Raw genomic sequence first — 21381 nt, forward strand, 5'->3', positions numbered from 1 at the left:
ATTTTTGACCATAGTATAATGAATAATGTGAAACGATAGAGTAAATATTTACAAATAGCTAGAAAGGTAAAAATTGTTAAAACAATTCTCGTCCTGAAAACCACAGGAACAAATATTGTTAGGATATTTAAAAACGAATATTTAGAAACGAATATTTAAATGATATTAATAAAAATGTGCCGTAAAATTATTAGAGTAATAGATGTTATAAAAAAATAAAAAATTAAAAGATTTTGATTATAGAATTTGTAGTATAAGTTTATAGATGTCATGATACCATATAATATGCATTAATATAAAATTTTTAGTAATATCTTTGGTATATGAGGTTAGATATTATCAATTGAGTGAAAATATATTGCATTTATTATTTTATTTTGTTTGAAATGCTTAACTATAATGCAGGGTGTGCTACATAGAGAAAAAGCATTTGTTTCTAAAAAATAAAAAAGAATATTCTATTTCTATTTGATAATAATATAAGACTTTTAGTATAGTATAGAATATAGATCAATACATCCACTTCAAACGGCTCTAACAATATATTGTAGCAATAAAATATATGGCATTAATATGTCTGAAAAACTATCTTAAATTAATTCATAGTGCTTATTTTTTAATTTTCAGTAAACAGAAAATAATACGAAAATTTATCTATTAGAAAAAAAGTTTGAGAAAGTTCCCTTTCATTGTGTGAGCCGGATTTATTTGATGGTTCCGCCCCACCTTCGCCATACACAGAAAGGATTTGGTTCATGTAAAGCTGCTCTCAGATTTTATTATCACTAGCCGGGTCCTCCAGCAGAATGTGGCCCCCTCTTTACGTTATATTATGTGATTGGAGTATAGAAGAACAGGCACGTATCGGTTTGTTAAATATTTTATTTGATTTTATGTGGCGGTTTAAAATTTGATCATGATTAATTAACTAATTAATGAAAAGATTTATTTGAATGGAAATGATCTTTGATAAATAATAATTCAACATGGGTCAATTATTTCTAATTTTATTATTTATTATTATTTATTAATTATTTCAAACTAATAACAACTAAAAATAAATCAAATGTTCAAGTTATGAATAAAGTTTGTAATCAAAGATTTCAGAATGCATGAAGCCTGAAACTTGAGTAATGTTTAAAGCATGTAGATCAATTTTGTTGTATATATCATTAGGTATAATCTATAAATATTTTGTATTTGATAATATACAAAGGCATTAGTAATGCCTTATATTCACTGACATCGTTTAATGACATTTCTTAGGTTTAATCATTTTTAGTATATTTCTTTCAAAAAGACAAATTCCAAAACAAAATGTATGAATTTTAAAATAAATTATTATTGAAATGAATATTATATTTAAAAAAATATTTAAAATTATTAATCATAATTGAATAGCCTTTACGTTGGACAAAAGTAATAAACCTTAATATACTATAATTTATTTGTACCAGTTTAGACAATTAGAGAAAACAAAACAAATAATAATATAAAAAACCGTATCTAACTTTATAAAGATAAGAATATGAACTTGATAAACTTTAATCGAGACATATTTATACCATTTATGTGTTATTAACATTTGTTTTACATCTATTTCTTTTTCAATACTAATTTATTTAAAATGTTTAACAATACATGCTCTCCTCATTCATATAAACTAGAACTAATTATTGCATATTATTTAAACAAAATTTGTGCTATTCTTCATTGGTAATTGAAGATTTTATGAATTCAAAATCGATTTGTTCTTCAAACTAAGACCCACGGGTTAATATTTAAATTTAGGCGAGACATATTCTTAAATTAATATATAATAAATATTTTCATATAATGACTGTATTATGATTGTTAAATGACACCACGAAAAGCTGATTAATGACACTATACGAATAAAACATTAAAAACTAATTCTCATAAAAATTAGATATTAAACTAGACATAGTTCAAATTAAATGACTAAAATGACTTTAAATGATTAAATTAGTTGATAAAAGAAGCACAATTTTAAATGGTATTATTAAAAATTTATTAGAATGCATATAAAAAATAAGAAAATTAGAAAAAATTGAATATAGAAATTACTGTTATGATGTTAAATTTAATAAAAAAAATATCACGAAAACCTAATTAATGACACTATACGAACAAAACACTAGAAACAAATTTTTATAAAAATTAGATATTAGACCTAGACATATTTCAAATTAAATAACTTGGGAATTTATTAAATATAATTATGAAATAATTCTGTTCTTCGATTGGTTATTATTTTTTTTGTTTTTTTTTTTTTGGTATGTTTTTTCGTAGCGATCTCTATACAATAGATGAAATTAGCTACAATTCTAGACAATTTAAAAAGATGGTGTAAAAGATAACTTTTCTATAATAGCACCTTCTGTTATTATTGCATTAAATTTTATTGTTTTATTTATTTATGGTTACTAAATGAAACCACAAAAATATCTATTTTGTGGGTGAGATGAAATATATAAACTTTCATTCAATAACATTAATTGTTTTATTTTTTATTACAACTTGTGTACATGAAAACTCGATATTAAACGTAGACATGCATCGAATTAAATGACATTTACAGTGCAGCCTATTGTGTAATGCACAGTCGGACAACGAATAATAGAATAAATATCGTATAAATAATAACTGAAATACGCATAAAGAAATAAATATAAATATAAATAATTCGCATTCCCCATCCCTCCGCCGGTTTGACATTTTTATGCGTAAAATCCCGTTGACACGTATAAGCGTACTTTATTGGTCCAATAGGTGCGTTACCCGCATTTGTGTAGGTCTATAAATGGCCCAATATTTATGGAGGAATATTCGTATAAATGTGCTTATGGCTCAAATGAAAGTCACCGCACATATACTAAAACCCTAAATGTTTGCTTTTACCTTCATATATTTGTATGAGGAAATTTTATTGTGCAAATCATGCAAACTAAAATCTGAGGATATACGAGTGAGGCAACTTTTCTACGAGAGATATAAATAGTGAACTATAATTAGTTTTATGATAAAAATACTTGTCGATACGATTTTTATCGTGTTAAGCAAACACACAAATATTGATTAAATTTGTCTGGAAAACTAATGATGTCTGCCTTTTTTATCTCTATTTTTTTCTTATAAATAATCTTTTCATGTACATCCAATTGTAATTAGCTATAACTTAAAAAAATATTCATGGTATGTAGTGAATGCTTATATTAATTAATAGGTGCACTTTTATCGCGTAAGGTTATTCACTTCTCGTAGAGTAAGTTATGGCAATAGGCCAAAAATCGAAAATGAAATTTTTTGCAGATCTTAACGTTTCTGTGTATTTTGGCATTAGTTTTTTAACAAAGACAGGTCCAGCGGCTGCGGAGATATGGAATGCTAAAAATGTCAGTATTTTAAAAAAACGGATCAACCGGTTTGAATGATCCAATTGGCGGCGATTTGATTTTGGCAAATGCAGGTCCAGCCAATTCGGAGTTATTGTAAAAATATAAATGTGCAAAAAACTGCAGTTTTTGAGAGAACTAAGCATCCGATTTGAATGATTTAAAAAAAAATCTACTTGTGTTGACAATTGAATAAAATATTTTTTTTTTTTTTTATTTTTTATTTTGAATATCGAAAAATAATTCGGATTTTAATTCTAATTCTAGCTAAAGTTAAAATTTTAACTTTGCAATTCAGTTTATATAATTCCTAGAAATATAAGTTTTCTTGTTCCATATATGAAATACGAGTAATGAGTGTTACAGTATTTATAGTAACCTATTTTTAATCTAACATTTAAAACAATTGTGTTATTAATTATTAATCAATCATTGTTGGTTATTGATCGTTTTTATTCCTCGATGGTTTAATTATGGTATGGAAAGGTCCAGCAGTTTTCCTTGAGGCACAAAACTAAATCTCTATAAAATACCTGATAATTTGATGTGCATATGTCTAATGATCATTTTTAACCGCGGAATAGCATTTTTTTACTTTTTACATTAGATCTCCGAAACCGCTAGACCTGCCTTCATAAAAATTTGATCAATTCATCTTGTCAATACAAGTGAAATGATTTTTTAATTATTCAAATCAGACGCTCTGTTCTTCATAAACTGAGTTACCGTTTTTGGCACTCTTTGTCCCGTTTCTTTGGAACGGCTAGACCTGGCTTTGCCAAAAACTAATCAGCACGTCTCCTTATCAATACGAATCGAATGTTTTTTGAATTATTCAAATCGGTTGATCCGTGTTCCCGAAATCGTCGACAAAAATTTGTATCCGCACATACATACACACACGCACATACGTACACACACACATCCACTTTTTCTAAGGTATGCCAATTTAAAATATAAAAACTAAGGTATGCCAATATAAAAATTTTCATTTTCGATTTATTTGCGATTACTATAATTTGCCCTACGAGAATTTAAATAACTCTGTAATTCAAAAATTAAGTAATTATAATTAAAGCAAAAACTATTATCACTATTTTTACTATCACTATTTTTAAATTGAACATTTTTCAACACATATATTTTATAAACATTGCCATGTTAACATTTAAAATATATAGTCAATTCCGAATTAACTCATAGCTAATTAAAATATATTTACTATAGCAATTGTTATTTGTGCAGTATTTTGAAAAATAATGGAATCTCTATAAAAACAATGTAGGTACACCATAAATGAAATACAATTTACAACTAATTTACAAAAACAACTCTGGACTCACACACACACAGACACACATACATCCTTATATATATATATATATATATATATATATATATAAATTCACTTTTAGTTTTGAAATAAAGCACTTTATTTCACCAAACACATTGTACCTATCTAAATATTTCTATTTATTCCTATCGGGTACTGATCGACCTAAGTTATATCGTCGTTTATCGGAAAACTATCTAAATCTATAACTAGAACAAAACAGACTGTATCAAAGTGTGATGAAGAAAGTCAACTCATGGTATCTGAAAAAACAAGAAACTCGAAGAAGTTTATGCGAACAAAACCTTAGCCTTAACTTAACTGTTTAACAGTTTTTTTTGTAGATATCTGTGCCCACGGCTCACTTTTTTCGCATCCTACGTAGATCAATGTTTGTGTGTCGCTCCCTGATAACAAAAAAACTTTGCCTTACTTTGCGAAGAAATTTCACACACGTTGCGGACACATAAACTGCCGCCTGATATATGCCAGAAACAATTTCTTACTAAATATATTTCACATGGATGAAAGATTGATTTCATGAAGAAGATTTTGTACTTTGAACTTGGAGGTAAATTTTGCGATAGAAATAGTACCTTAATAAAATTATGTTAACATTTTATAGGTTATTCATTATAATTATATAATATCTTATTTGCGTTGAGTACCACATTTTTTTCTGCATAATTGATCTTGACCTCTACGATTTAAAAAAAAATTGGTACCAAATTTGAAATCTCTCGAGATAAATCAATCGATCAATGAAATATATTTCAATAAGTATAAATATGTACATAATATTTCTCATTTCGTTCGGATATTTACCCGTAGGTATAGTATCCGTCATTCTAGTAAAACAATAAGTATTTAGATTATAAAAGCTATGTCATAACTGTATGACAAAAAACAAGAAAATGAAAATTTTCTACCAAAAATTACATAAAAATATTTATAATAATAAATAATTACATAGAAAGAAAAACAGAACAAAAGATTTATTAGCTCTGAAGAAAAATCAGTGACGACCCAAGTATCATTTGCTGCTATGGGACAAATTATATTTATTAAAAATTTATATAGAAATATTAATTCGGATCGTGCATATGGCTTTCGGTAAACATTATATTTTTGACGCTAATTAATTATTAAAAAAAAAAATTTTCACCTTTGCCTCCCACTTATTTTTTTTATCAAATAACCTTATTACGCCCACATTAACAAATTATGTATATAATCCGCGTAAATGTGAAGTTAAATGTGTAGTAAATCAGATAGAAAACATTTTTTATTTGTAATAAACAACTTAAAACAGAAATTTAGTTCTTCCATATACTTTCCACTTTTTCCAAACAAATATTGTCAAGTTTATAATAAAAATAAAATCCAGTCAATATGAGCGCAATATTGGTAATAAAAGCTCAAAATTTGAAATTTGAATTTGATAATAACATAATTATCTTCATTCGTTTTTACTCATCTTAGATTCATTAACTACCAGTAATATAGTCTTAAGTTTTTAGAGCAACCTACAAATAAAAACCATTTTGTCCATATACAATATATGGACAAAATGACACAAGATAAGTACATAGTGAGATACTTATTTTTAAAATTAGTCTTAGAAACGTAATAAATCTTAGAAATTAGCCTTGTTTGATACATCAGAACAGAAGCATGATCCTCTAGAATACAAATCTTACATTGTAATCAACCTTCACCATCTTAGAAACGAAAAAGAGATCTTTTCAAGTCTCTTTTTACCGGTGAATTAGTTAGAGTAGAAGGTAAAAGCTAATCACCTTTAACAGGTTTCAATTATTTACTTTTAGGTCTTGAAATAACTTATCCGTGGACATAGTGCTGTCGTTTTGGTTATTTTATGACAATGTCATTCTATTTAAAAGTGAACAAGAATTAAAAAACAATCAAAATTACATTGAATACCTAATAATTGCAATAAAATTTATTAGAATCACTAGCACTGGCATCGTTTTATTGCTATTGATAAAAAATGATTACAAGTAACAAAAACAAAGTCTCCAAAAATGTGAAAAATCCATTGTCAGAATAAACATTTGAAGACGCGATATACGTTTAAATTGATTACTGCCACAAGATTGTGACAATCACGATCAACGTCGGATAAGATTCTGTTTATGGCTTTATTCATATTATACAGTCGCGGAAACGTTACTAATCTTAGCCAATTTTTGAATGAAGACACTGTGTCATCTTTACCATGTATACCATTTTGTCGGTATTATCCCTAAAAGATTACATTGCTTTATGTTTTAATAAGTCACTAGATAAAATTAAATTTATATACCCAAATTGGCGTTAATGGAATAACGAAATAAAAATAGCAGAAAAAAGTGGTTTATTTCACTAACTATATAAATAAAACGAATCAATCAAACAACAACAAGATAACACGTTTAAATTTATCATTTACCATCTAATCAAAATCGCGATCTGGAAAAATACAATTTTCCGCAATTGCGAGCATCGCTTTTTCGCTCCCCTTTCTTCGCTAATATACTCTGAATGCGCATTTCTTTCAATGGGACGCCGAAGAGAGATTTTTTTCGAGAGAATCTTTATTCGCCATTTCATGTTTCATTAGGACTTAAAATCCTGCACTAATTAGGTCCTTTTAATAAACATGTCCCTTTTGTACTTGAAAAGCTGGATTAATATCATTTGTCAATAATAAAAGAACAATTTCTTTTGATAAGCTTTACTTCCTTATATCATTTATTGATACAGAGTCGAAATAATAAGGAAGATTCAAAATCAAACGGAATCAAATACTTAAGGTCAAATAGTTATATGTTGAAATAAAAATAAAATAAAATTTAAATAAATATTATGTATAAAATATATATATATATATATATATATATATATATATATATATATATATATATATATACTATTGTAAGTTTATATGAAACTGCCGATATTACATTGCAATATATTACATTGCAAAATGTAAACTATATTTAAGTTACAAAAAATTAATTTTATCTCTAAAACTAATTATAATGTATTTAGTAGAATGATATTATTATTGTTTAAATTTTGTAAATGAATTATTTATATTTCGAATATGTCGAGGAGCTAATGGCTAGTTGTAACAGGGGTAAGTAGTAACAGGCGTTTGGATCTTGACAATAAAACTTTTCTTTTAATTATTTATAAAATATATGTAATTATTTTTGAGGAATTTGGTAGAGGGATAGCAATAGCATCTATTGATCTTTATTTCATAGAACTATAATCAATGGATCTCAAAATATATTAATTTAAAAAAGCATACTAAATGTCTATAGCTCCCCTAATGTAAGAACGTTAAAAAATATAAGCTGAATAATGAAAGTCAAGTTTAATTTAAAACACGTTTTAAGTTTAGTTATACTTGAAAATAAATATTTTCAACAGATTTTATTCTGATCCTTAAAAACGTTAACAAAATAGTTAGAGCTATAATTTTTTTCAAATTTTATATTGACAATTTTGAAAAACATGTGAGAAAAATATTTATAAGAAAATAATACAAATTGTGAGCACTTTTAACGCAAATTGAAAACTATACTAGAATTTCATCTTAGTGACAAATGCAAGTAACATCAAAAAGATCAACACCTATCAAATTTTGATCTTTTTGAAGCGAATTATTTTTGAAACGAAAACTGTAACGTTTTTGTTATTGATACAATATTATTTGAAAGCACTTTAAACAATACTTAATAATACATAGTCATTCAAATAATAATAAGTAAAAAATATTGCAATGAACTAGTTTCAAACTTTCGTTAATAAGCAAATGTAATTAATTTATTCAATATCAATTCTTAAGAAGTGTCTTTACTATTTTTGCAACTGCCTTGAAATCCTGAAGCAGAAGTTTATGTTCTTGCAAGAAAATCCGATTTGCAAATTCTATGCTTTTTTGACGTTCCCAAATATTCTAAATTGTTTCAAAACAATATTGCAAAAAGTTTGCATGCAAATGCATGTTTTTGCTTACTAATAAGTACAAAAATGTTCATTAGCGTTTTCACCAAAACTCCTGAACCGATTTGGATTATTCGAAAATTGTTCAAAATACCTACATTATTAGTTGGTAATAGTAGGTACTAGTTAGTTTTTTGTAAAAGTCTGCAATTAGATTTTAATTAAAATTTTTACTGTGTTAAAGTTCATATCCTCAATATAAGCCTACGTTAGTGATTTAATTATAATATTTAAAAAAATGATTGTTGAATTTATTGCTGAAAATTTTGAGAAGTGTAAAATGCAGCAATAAAATTATATAAATTTAATCTATGAATAATATTAAAAATATGCTCTTTGGGTGCACCATAGACATTTGTTAAATTTTTGATGTGAATGTTTTAATTATTCTGTAATGCAAAAATATATTTTAATATCATCAATATTTGTACTATTCACTGTAAAACTAGTATATTGATGATAAACTCAAAGTATTTTCATTAAAAATCAATTAAGCGCATTTCATTTTACGTTCATATTCATTATCAAAATAATTCATTGCGCAGCAAGAAAAATCAAATATAAAATAGAACGCAATAGTGCGCGAATTAATAACAAGCGTTTGTGCATTGTTACATTATTTACAATTTCTTTATTTTATTGCAATAAGCAAGAGCTTTTGCTTTAGTCTCTAGAGTGCTGAAAGCTGAAAACTTCTAAAAGCTCACTACAAGCGATAGAAAGTTTCATAAGCCAGATTTAATTTCAGCAGAATTCATATTATTTACATTGCGCTTTATTATCATCAAGCGGCGCGCACATAGGCGCGGCGCAGACAATACCGGGAGAGATGTTTAAATTTCACTAGGAAAAAATTGTTTTGCAATTAGTTACAATAGAAAACAGGAATTTTATATGGAACATATTAAAAACTAAATACTTCATTCCTAGTTAAGTTTTCTCTATAGGTCTTTTGAATCATTCATGTGCTACCGATAAAATTTAAGTCTCCAAGAGATATAAAAAAAGAATCGAAAAATAATTTTGGCAATGAAAAATATTTCTTAAAAATCAAATTAAATTATATTTGAAAGCAATTTAAATATTACTTGTAATTACCTGAATGATATTTCAAATCCTAAAAACTTAGAATGCAATGTCTTAATATAAGTAGATATTTAAGGCATAGTTGCAAGTAAAATATCTTAAGATGTCGATCAAATTAATAAAGATTATAATTAATATAAATCAATAAATAAACATAAATCTTGGTAAATCTTGGCAACTCATAAATGTGAACAAAATTTGTACTTATTTTTGAAACCTCTGTAAAATTTCTGATAATTCAATGATAATTTTTTACTGCCATATGGCATTTTTTAATTTTTTTATTGAATCCCCAAAACCGTTGGACCTACCTTCTAAAAAATCTAACTATTTTTTCATTTCACAGGTGAAATGTTTTATGAATCATTGAAGTTCATAACACCGATCTCTCAAAAACTGATGGGCTGATTCTGCAGTAAAAAAGACTGATGTAAAAGCAAGGCTATGTTATGTGGTATATTTCATACAAAATTATACTAAATACTGTCATAATACTATGCATTTGCTGTACGATCAGCGGTTTTACACATAGAATGCAACTTCAACCATTAAATAATATCACAAAGATCTAGTTGTCATAGCATCGTTTTTTTTTACATCAGTGCGTTTCCTACGTTAGATTTTCTATCTAAAATGCAATAGAAATTGAATGTTTTTTTTATCTATTCAAATCGATTGATCTGTGCACTCGAGATCGTGGTAGAGGCATGAATTTCGCCCGGTTTTTGAAGCGCTGTATAAAGTAAACAAATAATATTTTTGCTATCGATTTTTTTTATCATTTGTTTATTGGTATTTTATTATTACATAAAAAATTATTAAAAAAAAATAAAAATTCACCAAGTTATGAGCAGTCAAAGTGGGGACTCAAAAAAAAGAGGGTGTCCTGGCGTGCATGATTCCAACCCTCCTGGTGATCATAAAACATAAAAAATAGATGGATTCTTAATTATTATAGATGCCGCTATCGTATGATTCTTGGATAAGTTAAAAAAAAATTGTTTGAATAGCGGCAGTTTGAACAAAATAATATTTTTCATGTTCTTTTAAACAATTCCGATTTTTTTAAAAATACTAAATGAAAAGTTATAGTTTTGGGCAAGGTCCACGCGATAAAGCGATGTATAGAGAAGATCTTCTCCTAATTTGAAGTAAATCGGTTCATTAGAACTCGAGATATCCTTACCGCCAGCTCGAAAAAAGTAGTTCCGAGAAAAACGCATTCAAAGTTTTGATTCTCGGTCGGACACGAACCGAGGTCACGTCACTAAAACAGCTATAACTCAGGAAATAATAGTGATTTGAAAAATCCTTTTAATGAAATATTTTTGAATAACTGAACTTTGAAAATATGAAAAAAAAATCGATTTTTTCAAAATTCTACAGTAGAATACCCCCTTAAAAGCAGACATAAAACCATTTTTTTAAAGAATACCAAAATGTTCAAAAATCTTTGGAACGTAAAGATATGCAAAAAATCATTTTTGATTTCTGGGCGAAATACAATAACTTACCCTAAAAGAAGTTCGATATGTTGTTCGAAATGATCAATGATTTATTTACTTATCATATCATATATGATAAGATTTTTCTTAAAATAATTAATTGATTATTATTTACTTTAGTTAACTTTAATTTTAGTGATTAAAATTTTGTTACAAAAAATTATATTAATTACGACTTGAAGCGTTGTTTAACAAAAAAATATCTATGCGTCACAGTTATTTGAAATTTCGTACGTTTTAGATATAAAAATGAAGATTTATATTTTGAAACTAACATTAAAGGATTTGTCTATGCCACAACAAAATATATGGATTAAAATATTCATAGAAATGTTTAATCAGTTTAGGTTTTTTTTGTATTAACAGACATTTTGAAAAATCAAACTTTACTTTAAATTAGAACGTAATGTTGCTATGAATGGGTATTTGCTTGATGGGCAAATTCGAAATCATATTAGTAATTATGTTGCAAATATAGAATTATATTATTATATTATTATAACAAATTGATTGTATGTCAATCTCATATATATCTTAATATATTGTAACAATACATTCATCGTTTGCGTTACAACCACACAAACTCTTCTCACAACGCCCTTACCTGTGGGAACAGTCATTAAGGACCTTTCCTAACAGGATAATGAATCCTTAACGAAAGAGAAAACATTTAATTCTAAAGGCAATTGACTTGCGGTTACTAACCGTGTACAAAATGGCAAATGACCGCTCCATTCAAGTTGGCGAGTTGTTTAGTATTACTTAACTTTATTACACTTTAAAATAACAATAGGTTGGCTGCGATCCAATCAAATTATCTTCGGATCGCTTCTTGGCAAATAATAGCATCTTCAGCGATCAAGCTTTTAAAGAATGTACATAAGAGAATATACAAATATATACAAATATATATATATATATATATATATATATATATATATAGATATATAGATATAGATATATATTTTTAACTTCCCGAAGGAGAAGTTTATGTTTTCATCAAAAAATCCGATTCACTAATTTTGTGTTTTCTCGACGTTTCAAGCCATTCTGAATCGAATGAGACTAAATTTGGAGAAAGTATGTGTGTGTGTATGTGTATGTGAACAGATTTTTTGCCGTAAATCGACATTTTCTGAAAAACGGCTGGACCGATTTCAATCATTTAAAAGCAATTCGATGTATCTCGATGAAGACTATCCTTTGTCAGTTTTGCGCTACGATCGGCCGAGCCGTTTCTTTGTGAATCGCAGGAAAGTGAAAAATTTTTCGTTCACGTTTTAGCCCGCAATTCTGAATCGATTATAAAAATTCAAAAACTGTTCGTAAGATATTGATTGCGAATGGTGCTGATTAGTTTTTGGTAGAGATCGGCCGGTCTGTTTTATTGTAATAAAGTGTTAAAAAAAATTTTCGATGATTTTTATTATTATTTTTTTGACGATAGATACCATAGTCTTCCAGATCATACTGAATTATTACAGCCCTACGACAACTCGTTTCACTTTAAAAATTCGTCAAAGTTTGCAAAAATTGGTTAAACTTGGAAAAAAGTGTTAAACGTTTCGTCCATATTTAAGTAGTTTAATTTCATCAAAGTTTGAGAAAATGAGTAGTTTTTTTTGACGTTTGTTAAAATTGAAATTAGACGATTTACTTGGTATAACGATAGAGTGCTTGGTCTTAATGAATGTGCTAAAGCATTAAAGTCCTACGGAAACTAATTCAATTATAAAAATTATTTATTTTTGAAAATTTACCCTTAGAAAATATTCCGAGTTAACGTGTCTGTTCGTTTTCAATCTTTAGTCACTCATAAATTAATTTATGTTCTAGTCGATTATTTACACTAGTTATGAGTTATTTTGATTCGGGCAGTAACACCAAGTGAAAAACTAAAGTAGTTGTAAAAACTTGATTTGGCCATTCGTTTCGGACCGTCATTCAGTGGAACAACTAAAAGATTTTATAAAAAATGTAGAAGGAAATTGAAAAAAAAATTATAAATTTATATATAAATACTTACAGAAAATTAATTACACAGAAATATACAACACTATTACACAGTGATAAACCAAGCTATTAATATTTGGAGCATTTAAAACTAATGATTTTTGACAATTTTTTTTGTTACATTCTAGTGTGTGCAGAGTTGTGGACATCTAAAAACTGAATGAATTAAATTGACAATTTTTTTGTGAAAGTGTGAAACTCTTTTTTACCTAAGATACCAAATAAAGAGAACTCATTTTAACAGATTTTTTTCTAGTCAAATTTTTCTGTACCTGCCTTTTTCGAAATACGCTGAAAATGGTATAAAAAACAAGGTGGGTTCCACATGAGTTTTCTCTTTATATGCCATCTCGGGTAAAAAAAATTGAACAGAATTGGTGGTGCTCATATTATGGCGCCTGGCCTACAAAATTGATTATTTTAGTTTTATGAATCAATGACATGAACGAAAGCTTCCTATGCTATAATACACTACATCTATTACTTAATGAAGTGTAAAGTATAGAAAATATTGATTGATAATGACTTGGAACATAATTCACGATTAAGCGGTGACTTCATTGTTAAAGAGCTTGTAACTTTTTATCTAAGTATGAAACTGAAGTTTTACTTTACTATAATAATCTGGGCGTCGATTGAAACAAAAGGAAATTTGACATGTCATAATTTGCAACTTCCCCTAGGATAAGTGATAGTAATCGCATATATTCACGTTTCAAAAATTTCTGAACATTTTGGCATACCTTAGAAAAAATGGATGTATGTGAGTGTCCACGATTCTGGGCGTACAAATTAACCGATTTGAATGATTAAAGCACATTCGATTCCTGTGGATGAAAATTCATGCTGATTATTTTTTTATGATGACAGGTGCAGCTGTTTCGAAGATACGGGGCAAAAAGTGCCAAAAACGGTAATTTAGTTTTTGAGAAAACGGAGTACCCGATTTGAATGATTCAAAAAACATATTACTTGTATTGATAAAATGAAAAATTGGTAAGGCAGGTCTAACAGTTTCGGTGATACAGAGGAGAAAGTAACAAAAATGATATTTGGCTGTACAAAATGATCATTAGACATATGCACATTAAATTAGGAAATATCTTGTAAAGATTGTAATTAGGTGGACTAATTTTGTTACAATTTTTTTGGGTTCCGTACCTAGATTCCGTATTTTCAGATTTTCAAATAAAATTATATGAACGAATAAATAAATAGTAATATTAATTTTGTCTTTGAAAATATTAAAAACAATTGTAATTATTCTTTGATCAATATTTTTTTTTTTTGCTCGAATATTTTATCTGTTAAGGCACGATGCTATACACCACTAGTTATTTTTGTAAACAAATGTTTTATAGTACAATATTTATGAAGATGGAAATTATAATTACAAATAATCGCATTAGTTAACAATAATAAATAGTATGACATGTCAATTTTTTACCGTAATAATAACGTTTATTTAATTTAATAATATTACACTCACAAATTTTGTTTGCACTTTTATCGCAAAATAAATTTTTATAATTTTTTACTGTAACTAATTTGGCAAATTTTATGTTATGTGATGTTATTTGAATTTATTGTTTGAATTGTTCATATTACAGAGAAAATAATGCGTCATTCTGCCAGCTTGTAGCTTCTTAAGCCGGAATTGTTGAATTTTTTCTTGTACGTTCAGATGATCCTGGAGTGGAAACCGATAAGAGTACTTCAATTTTGGATGTGTCAATTGGTGGTATCGATTTTCTGATTGTTTGTTTATGCGCCGATCCAACTATTTCCATATTCGCTAAATCCATTAGGTTGATTACCGTATCCTTATTTGTTATTAGAGGTTTTTCTGCAAAATCCATCGATCCCAATGGTGAACTCAACATGCTCATCATATCTTCAGTTGTATTTATATTTTTTGTGTTAAGTTTGCAATCTCTTCGTTCCTTAATTGTTATTACTTTATCGCCTTCATAATGTTTGTGTTCAAATTCTGAAAAAGATATTCCAACTTCTTCATCACATTGTCCTGAGGATTGTTTTACGGTAGTAGATGGCACCCAGTTTATAATAGCATGTTCGATCATTGCAAATATATCACCACGATATGTTGAATCAGTATATATATCGCCATTTAAATAAAACGTTAAAGCATTGTGTTCGCATATTTTCTTCATCGCATGCCAATTCTTCTCTAGCTGATTAATATGTTTTTTTGCCAATTCCGATAAATTTTTAGGATGTAAAACACTATGTGTTGGTTTCTCATTCAGATCACTTTTGAAGGAATTTGACAAACTAATTTGCTGACTGATAAATGGCTTTTGATATCGCTGCGTTGTATTATCAAGGCACAATTTACCAGGTTTTTCCAAAAATATTATTTTGTTAGGAGGTGTAGTTATTGAGCAAATTGCATGTAGAATGGTGCAATCAATGGGCAGCCCAACCACGATCCACCCATGACCCTGAGATTCAACATCTCTTAGCTTTTTATCCAGGATAGTAATAATAATCTCCGGTGCACACCTCAATTCACTATCGTGCGACGTATCACGTCGATGATCTACATTTAAGTTTAGATTTTCTTGTCTATATAGCAATTCAAAATCAATGAATTCTAGATTGTATTTTTGGCTGAGCATTAATGCCAAGCATTTTCTGCCGCATCCTCGTTGGGCAATTAATAAAATTCTTGGATATCTTGGAACATGAAAACCATACTTATACTGCAAAAGTTTTGAGCACTCCGACGCAATTTCCATCATGTTTCTGTTTCCCGCATTAATTACCTTTAAATAGTTTCCATAAAGCTGTTTTGCTGTCAATACGTGTTGTAGAAATTTTCGCCTGTATTGAGAAAATTGATCATACGAATGCCAAGCAGTTGGAGAATTGATACAAGTATCAATATAAAACACGTGCGTTGGATCAATTCCTGCATTTATAAATTGCAAAATTTCGTGTCTAGACGTCGGCATATCATAAAAAAGCCAACCACCGACAGCTATTTCTTCCTGCTCAATGATTTTTTTTAACTTGCCAATTATAGTTGTTAGATTAAGTTGGTGTTCTGCATTACTGTTCAAATTTAAAAATTGTCTTCTACTTATTACAAGCATTTCTGAATCCGCTGATAAAGCTTCTGCCAGTTTTTTGCTTTCAAAACTAGGAGAGCCATAAATTATCACTCTGAGAGAGTTTAGCATTTGTTGAGCGTTTCTAAAATAATTTTTCATAAACATTACATGATCTTCAGGTAGTTCTAAAAGCATTCGCTCAAGTACTACCTTAAAAATTTCGAATATTTTATTTTTCTCGGCATTTGGTAAATATCCTATAGGAAAATTAAGTGCAGACTTCATATTTTGTACGATGAAGTAAGTTAACGTTAAATTGTCTCTTAATTCTTGTGATTGTGATTTTGTATTTCTATTTTTTGTTTTATTTACATATTATTACATGAAAATATTTTTTTATTCATAAAAATTATAATAAAATATTATTCCGATTTGATTAAAATATAATTTATATTTGACGTTTGTTAAATGATTACTTATATGTGACTGTCATTGTTTTATTGTAATGGCATCTGACGTAAATCTATTGCCACATTCAAAATTAATGGATCTGATGAAATACTATCAATATTCCTAAGTGTTAAGTAAATTTGAATTTAATTGATTTTTCTGGGTGTCATAATTTTTATTTTTGTAAACAAATATTTTATATTACAATATTTATAAAGATTGAAATTATAATTACAAATAATCGCATTTCCACAAACCAAACAATAAAGATAAGTAATAATTCTTAAAAAGTAGTAGTTTGAGACAAATAAATTGGTTGGAAGTTTTGCGAATGAGCATTTTGAAGAGCCAGTTTTAAGTGTATTGCTTTTTATTTTATGAAAAAATATTTTAAGTAATTGTTCTTTAATTGTGTACGATTGACTTAGTAAATATTAAACGAATTTAAGACTACCTCTCATTTCTAATTCATTCTGTTGAAAGGATTAAATGATATGTTTCAAATTTCTACATTTTTTTCAATTATAAAATTGCAATAGTATAATTAACTTTAAGATATGCTGTTACACGCAAATTGTCTGAAATGTTTCACATAAATTAAAATTGTCAATGATTAAATCGATGAAATCATACGATTATAACTCAACCCTTTCATAAAATACCAGAATCATGCAATTCATAGTATTTCACAGGAAACAAAATATTTAAAATTGAACATTTTTGCAATATTTTAATAGGCCAAATTTGATTTTCACCACGTTTTTTATATTTTGCATGATATGATCGGAGGAATCGTAAGCTCTTTATATGCTCTCTTTATATTTATATTTGGGCTGTTATTGCGAATTGATACATGATAGTGAAATAATATTTTATATTCACATAAAATACATTTCATATTATATAATATAATATAAAAAATAAATTTTCTAAGCAAAATATTTATGAACTTGAACGTTTTTCTATTAATATTATAAAATTTATTATACCACTTGTAATTAGCTTTTTCAAAGATACAAGTTTAACTTATCTATTATTTTATAGTTATAAAAAATATTAAATAGAATACAAAGAAATTTTTAGTTAAATTAATACTAAAAATAATATGTAAATAATTTTAATTTGATTTTAACTTGTGGAGATTACCTAATCTTTAAATACATTTCTTTCAAACAGTAATGTACCTTCTAAAAAATTTCCCGATTCGAATGATTCGAATCAGACAAAAGCCTAATTCGAATGAATTCGAATGCAAATAACTTGGATGATTCGATTAAATTCGGTAGCTCGCACGATTTAAATCATTTTTTTATTTTTATATTTTAATTCATATTTTTTTTATATTTATCAAAGTTGATGTTCATATAATATTGTATCACAGTAAATATTTTTGGGCTTGATTTGTGTTGATTCGAATCAAGAATGAAATGTGATTCGAATCAAGTTCTTATGGGCTTAACTTAAATGATTCGAATCACTTGAATTGACTTGGCACATCACTAGAGTATTTTATTAATTAATAAACAGCGATAATTTCAGAATGATTCTATAAGTTATTTTGCTATGAACTAGAAAATTTAATGTAAATATTTTATGATTATCTTATCAATTGTTAAACCAAGAAGATCTCATTGGAGTTTTTCTTAGACATAGCTCTCAAATATTGTCAATTTAGCTTATAGGAATCCTTATGTATTTCTGATTGCTGAATAAAACAGAGTTTAAAAAAAATTATAAGGTAAAATTTATCAGAAAAAATAAGCAGAGAAGGAATGCCTAATTGAAAATTAACCTAAATTTCACCGTAAGTATGAAATACATAGATGAAAATATTGAATTCTAATTGTATATAATATTTAAAAATATTTTGTTATATTACAATCTTCTAATGATTTGTTATTTTTTTTATGTAAAAGCTTCCGATTACAAAATTCAAATAGTCAGCTCTTTGACTATAATACAGAAAATATGTGATATATTTAGAAACTTGAAAAACGTTTTTAAAATAAGTATGGGTGAAAGGTTCATAAACAAGGTACCAACATCTCATCAATCAAAATTTCTGCAGAATGAATAGCAGGGCAAAATGAAAAATTAATATTCGCTAGAAAATAAGCGGACAGAAGCTTAATATATATATATATATATATATATATATATATATATATATATATAAAGAAAATACATAAGCTTTTTATTTATTGCTGACTTAGGTAATGATAAGAAATTTTCAATCACGAGGCGCAGTCAGCAAGTTGTTTTAAATTAATGGAATCGCTGGTAACTGGAAGAAATAATTTTGTTTATTTTTGCTAATATGTAGCATAAATATCCAATTATAGATTAATATTTAATAATTGTATTTCTTTTTGTTTAAATATAAAGCATTGGCACGTAATAATCATAGTGAATTCTGTTAATTTAAATTTTAACTCGAATTTGGTTTTTCAGTTATAGTAGTGAATTCTAAACAAATTAGGTGTATTGCTTATATTTAGAAAAAGTCATTATCCTTTTAAAACCTTCTCCTCTCACAAATGTCTTGAATAAATAAATTTCATTCACCTCAATACATTTTGCGACTAATTAATAAAGTTGAAATAATAGGTACTATATAAAAATTTGACATTCTTTCAATTATGTAAAATATTAAAAATTCAAAAATTATTATTCTAAATTGTTGTTTGTCAATATTGTTTATCATTAAAAATTGTTTTCAGTAGTACGCACAATTAAATATTTTAGAAAGAGAATGGATAATAATATCATCGTAATTTTTAAATTAGTTTTAACTTATTAGGTAACAAAAACTGATTTTTTTTTTAGGTACTGTATTAGCCTGTTTAAATTTATTTAAGTTTAAATAACATTTGTATTACTTGCAGATAAAAATATTTATGCAGTTTCTCTAATAATTTTATTTGCATTTGTTTTATATTTATATAAATTTCACAGAAATATTAAAAAAAAACGCGACATATTGTCCCTACGATTTCAAAGGAATTACAATAGATTACAACTTCTTGTTTTAAAAACCTAAATATTTTTTCATTTTGAGTATAAATTGTAATAATATCTTAGTAACAGTTTATTAATTAAAAATTTTCGATTCATGTTGAAGTGATTTTTTATATTCAGGTGAATTTATTCTAATTGTAATATTAAAACAACTTCAAGTTCTTATAACTCTATGCTAGCAATTAAAACATGTATTATACATATTATGAATTCAACTTCTCTAATTTCCTTGGATATTTTATTTTAGTATAAATTGTACTAGTATCTACTTAACAAATCGTTTTCACTTAAAAGTTTTACTATCATTTTATATCATTATATAGTATTTGTTTTATTTTGTGATAGATTTTTTTAGCGTTACCAATGTTATTATAATTATACAGATTATTATTTCAAGAATTACAAATTTACGTATATTACAAAAAATTCTATAGAAAAAAAATTGTTCTAGATTGTATATTGTACTTCTAAATATAGATATATATTTCAATTATTAACTAAATCACAGTCGCAAAAATTCTAATTAATTTTATGAATTAAGTAATTTTTAAATTAGTTCGGAATTACTAGCCAACAAATCCAATTTCATTACTTTGCAATATTGTGAGAATTTATTAATTTTTGTGTTACTTGCGAACAAAAAAATTATATTAGTTTTGTTTTGCGAGTACATTCGGGTAACACATTCAGAGAAATATTAAAAAAAATTAATGTATAAAATATCTGCGCTTGCAATGTAAATATATTATTAAAATTATTCGGATTTTAAATTCAACTCCTCTAATTTTTTTTTTAAGTTAAATATTATTTTATTTTGAGGATAAGATGAGAACTAGCATCTTAACAACATTTTTTCAGATATCAGCATTTCAGTTTGTTTTATATTATTTATTTGTATACTCGGATAAAACTCATGCAAATATTAGAAAAAAGCCATCTTTATTATGCCTACGCTTACGATATATGCAATCATATAAAAAATTATATATTTATTACCTAGCATTTGTTTTACGTTCGGGTTAATTAGATAGATATTAAAAAAAAATTTGTAGTTACAATGCAAACATGTTGTTAAAATCATACCGATTATAAAAAAACTAAACGGATTGCAAGTTCCAATCCTCAAAAAAAATTGATTATATATAATATTAATAGCTTAACAACTGGGTTTTAGTTAACAGATTTTCTGTGTATGTAATAGTATATATTTGTTTTTTCTGTATTGATAAATTTCATAAAAGTGTTAAAAAAACTTCGAACTCTATTATTTCTATGTTTGCGATGCAAACAAATTAACAATTATACAGATTATAAATTTAACTTCTCTAATTAAAAATTAAAATTTGAGTAGGTAAATACTGTAGTCATTTCTTAACAACTCGCATATTTGAATAATTTAACAAAATTGAATATAAGTCATAACATTTTTTTCCTATTTAGTAAATTACCTGACAAATAGTGGAAAA

The 21381-nt window shown here is 26.6% G+C and overlaps 1 protein-coding gene across 1 annotated transcript; it reads right to left on the reverse strand.

Annotated features, from left to right (window-relative positions):
* Window positions 1–15016: 15016 nt before the first annotated feature.
* On the reverse strand, window positions 15017–16732 carry LOC113371141 (adenylate kinase 8-like). Its single transcript, XM_026611786.1, has one exon. It carries the CDS (start codon window positions 16730–16732, stop codon window positions 15017–15019), a length of 1716 nt encoding a protein of 571 aa, XP_026467571.1.
* Between the last annotated feature and the right edge of the window lie 4649 nt (window positions 16733–21381).

Source organism: Ctenocephalides felis, unplaced genomic scaffold (assembly GCF_003426905.1).
Source record: "Ctenocephalides felis isolate EL2017-DRISC unplaced genomic scaffold, ASM342690v1 CF-g0.4_SCAFFOLD_01492, whole genome shotgun sequence".
Classification (NCBI taxonomy): Eukaryota; Metazoa; Arthropoda; class Insecta; order Siphonaptera; family Pulicidae; genus Ctenocephalides; species Ctenocephalides felis.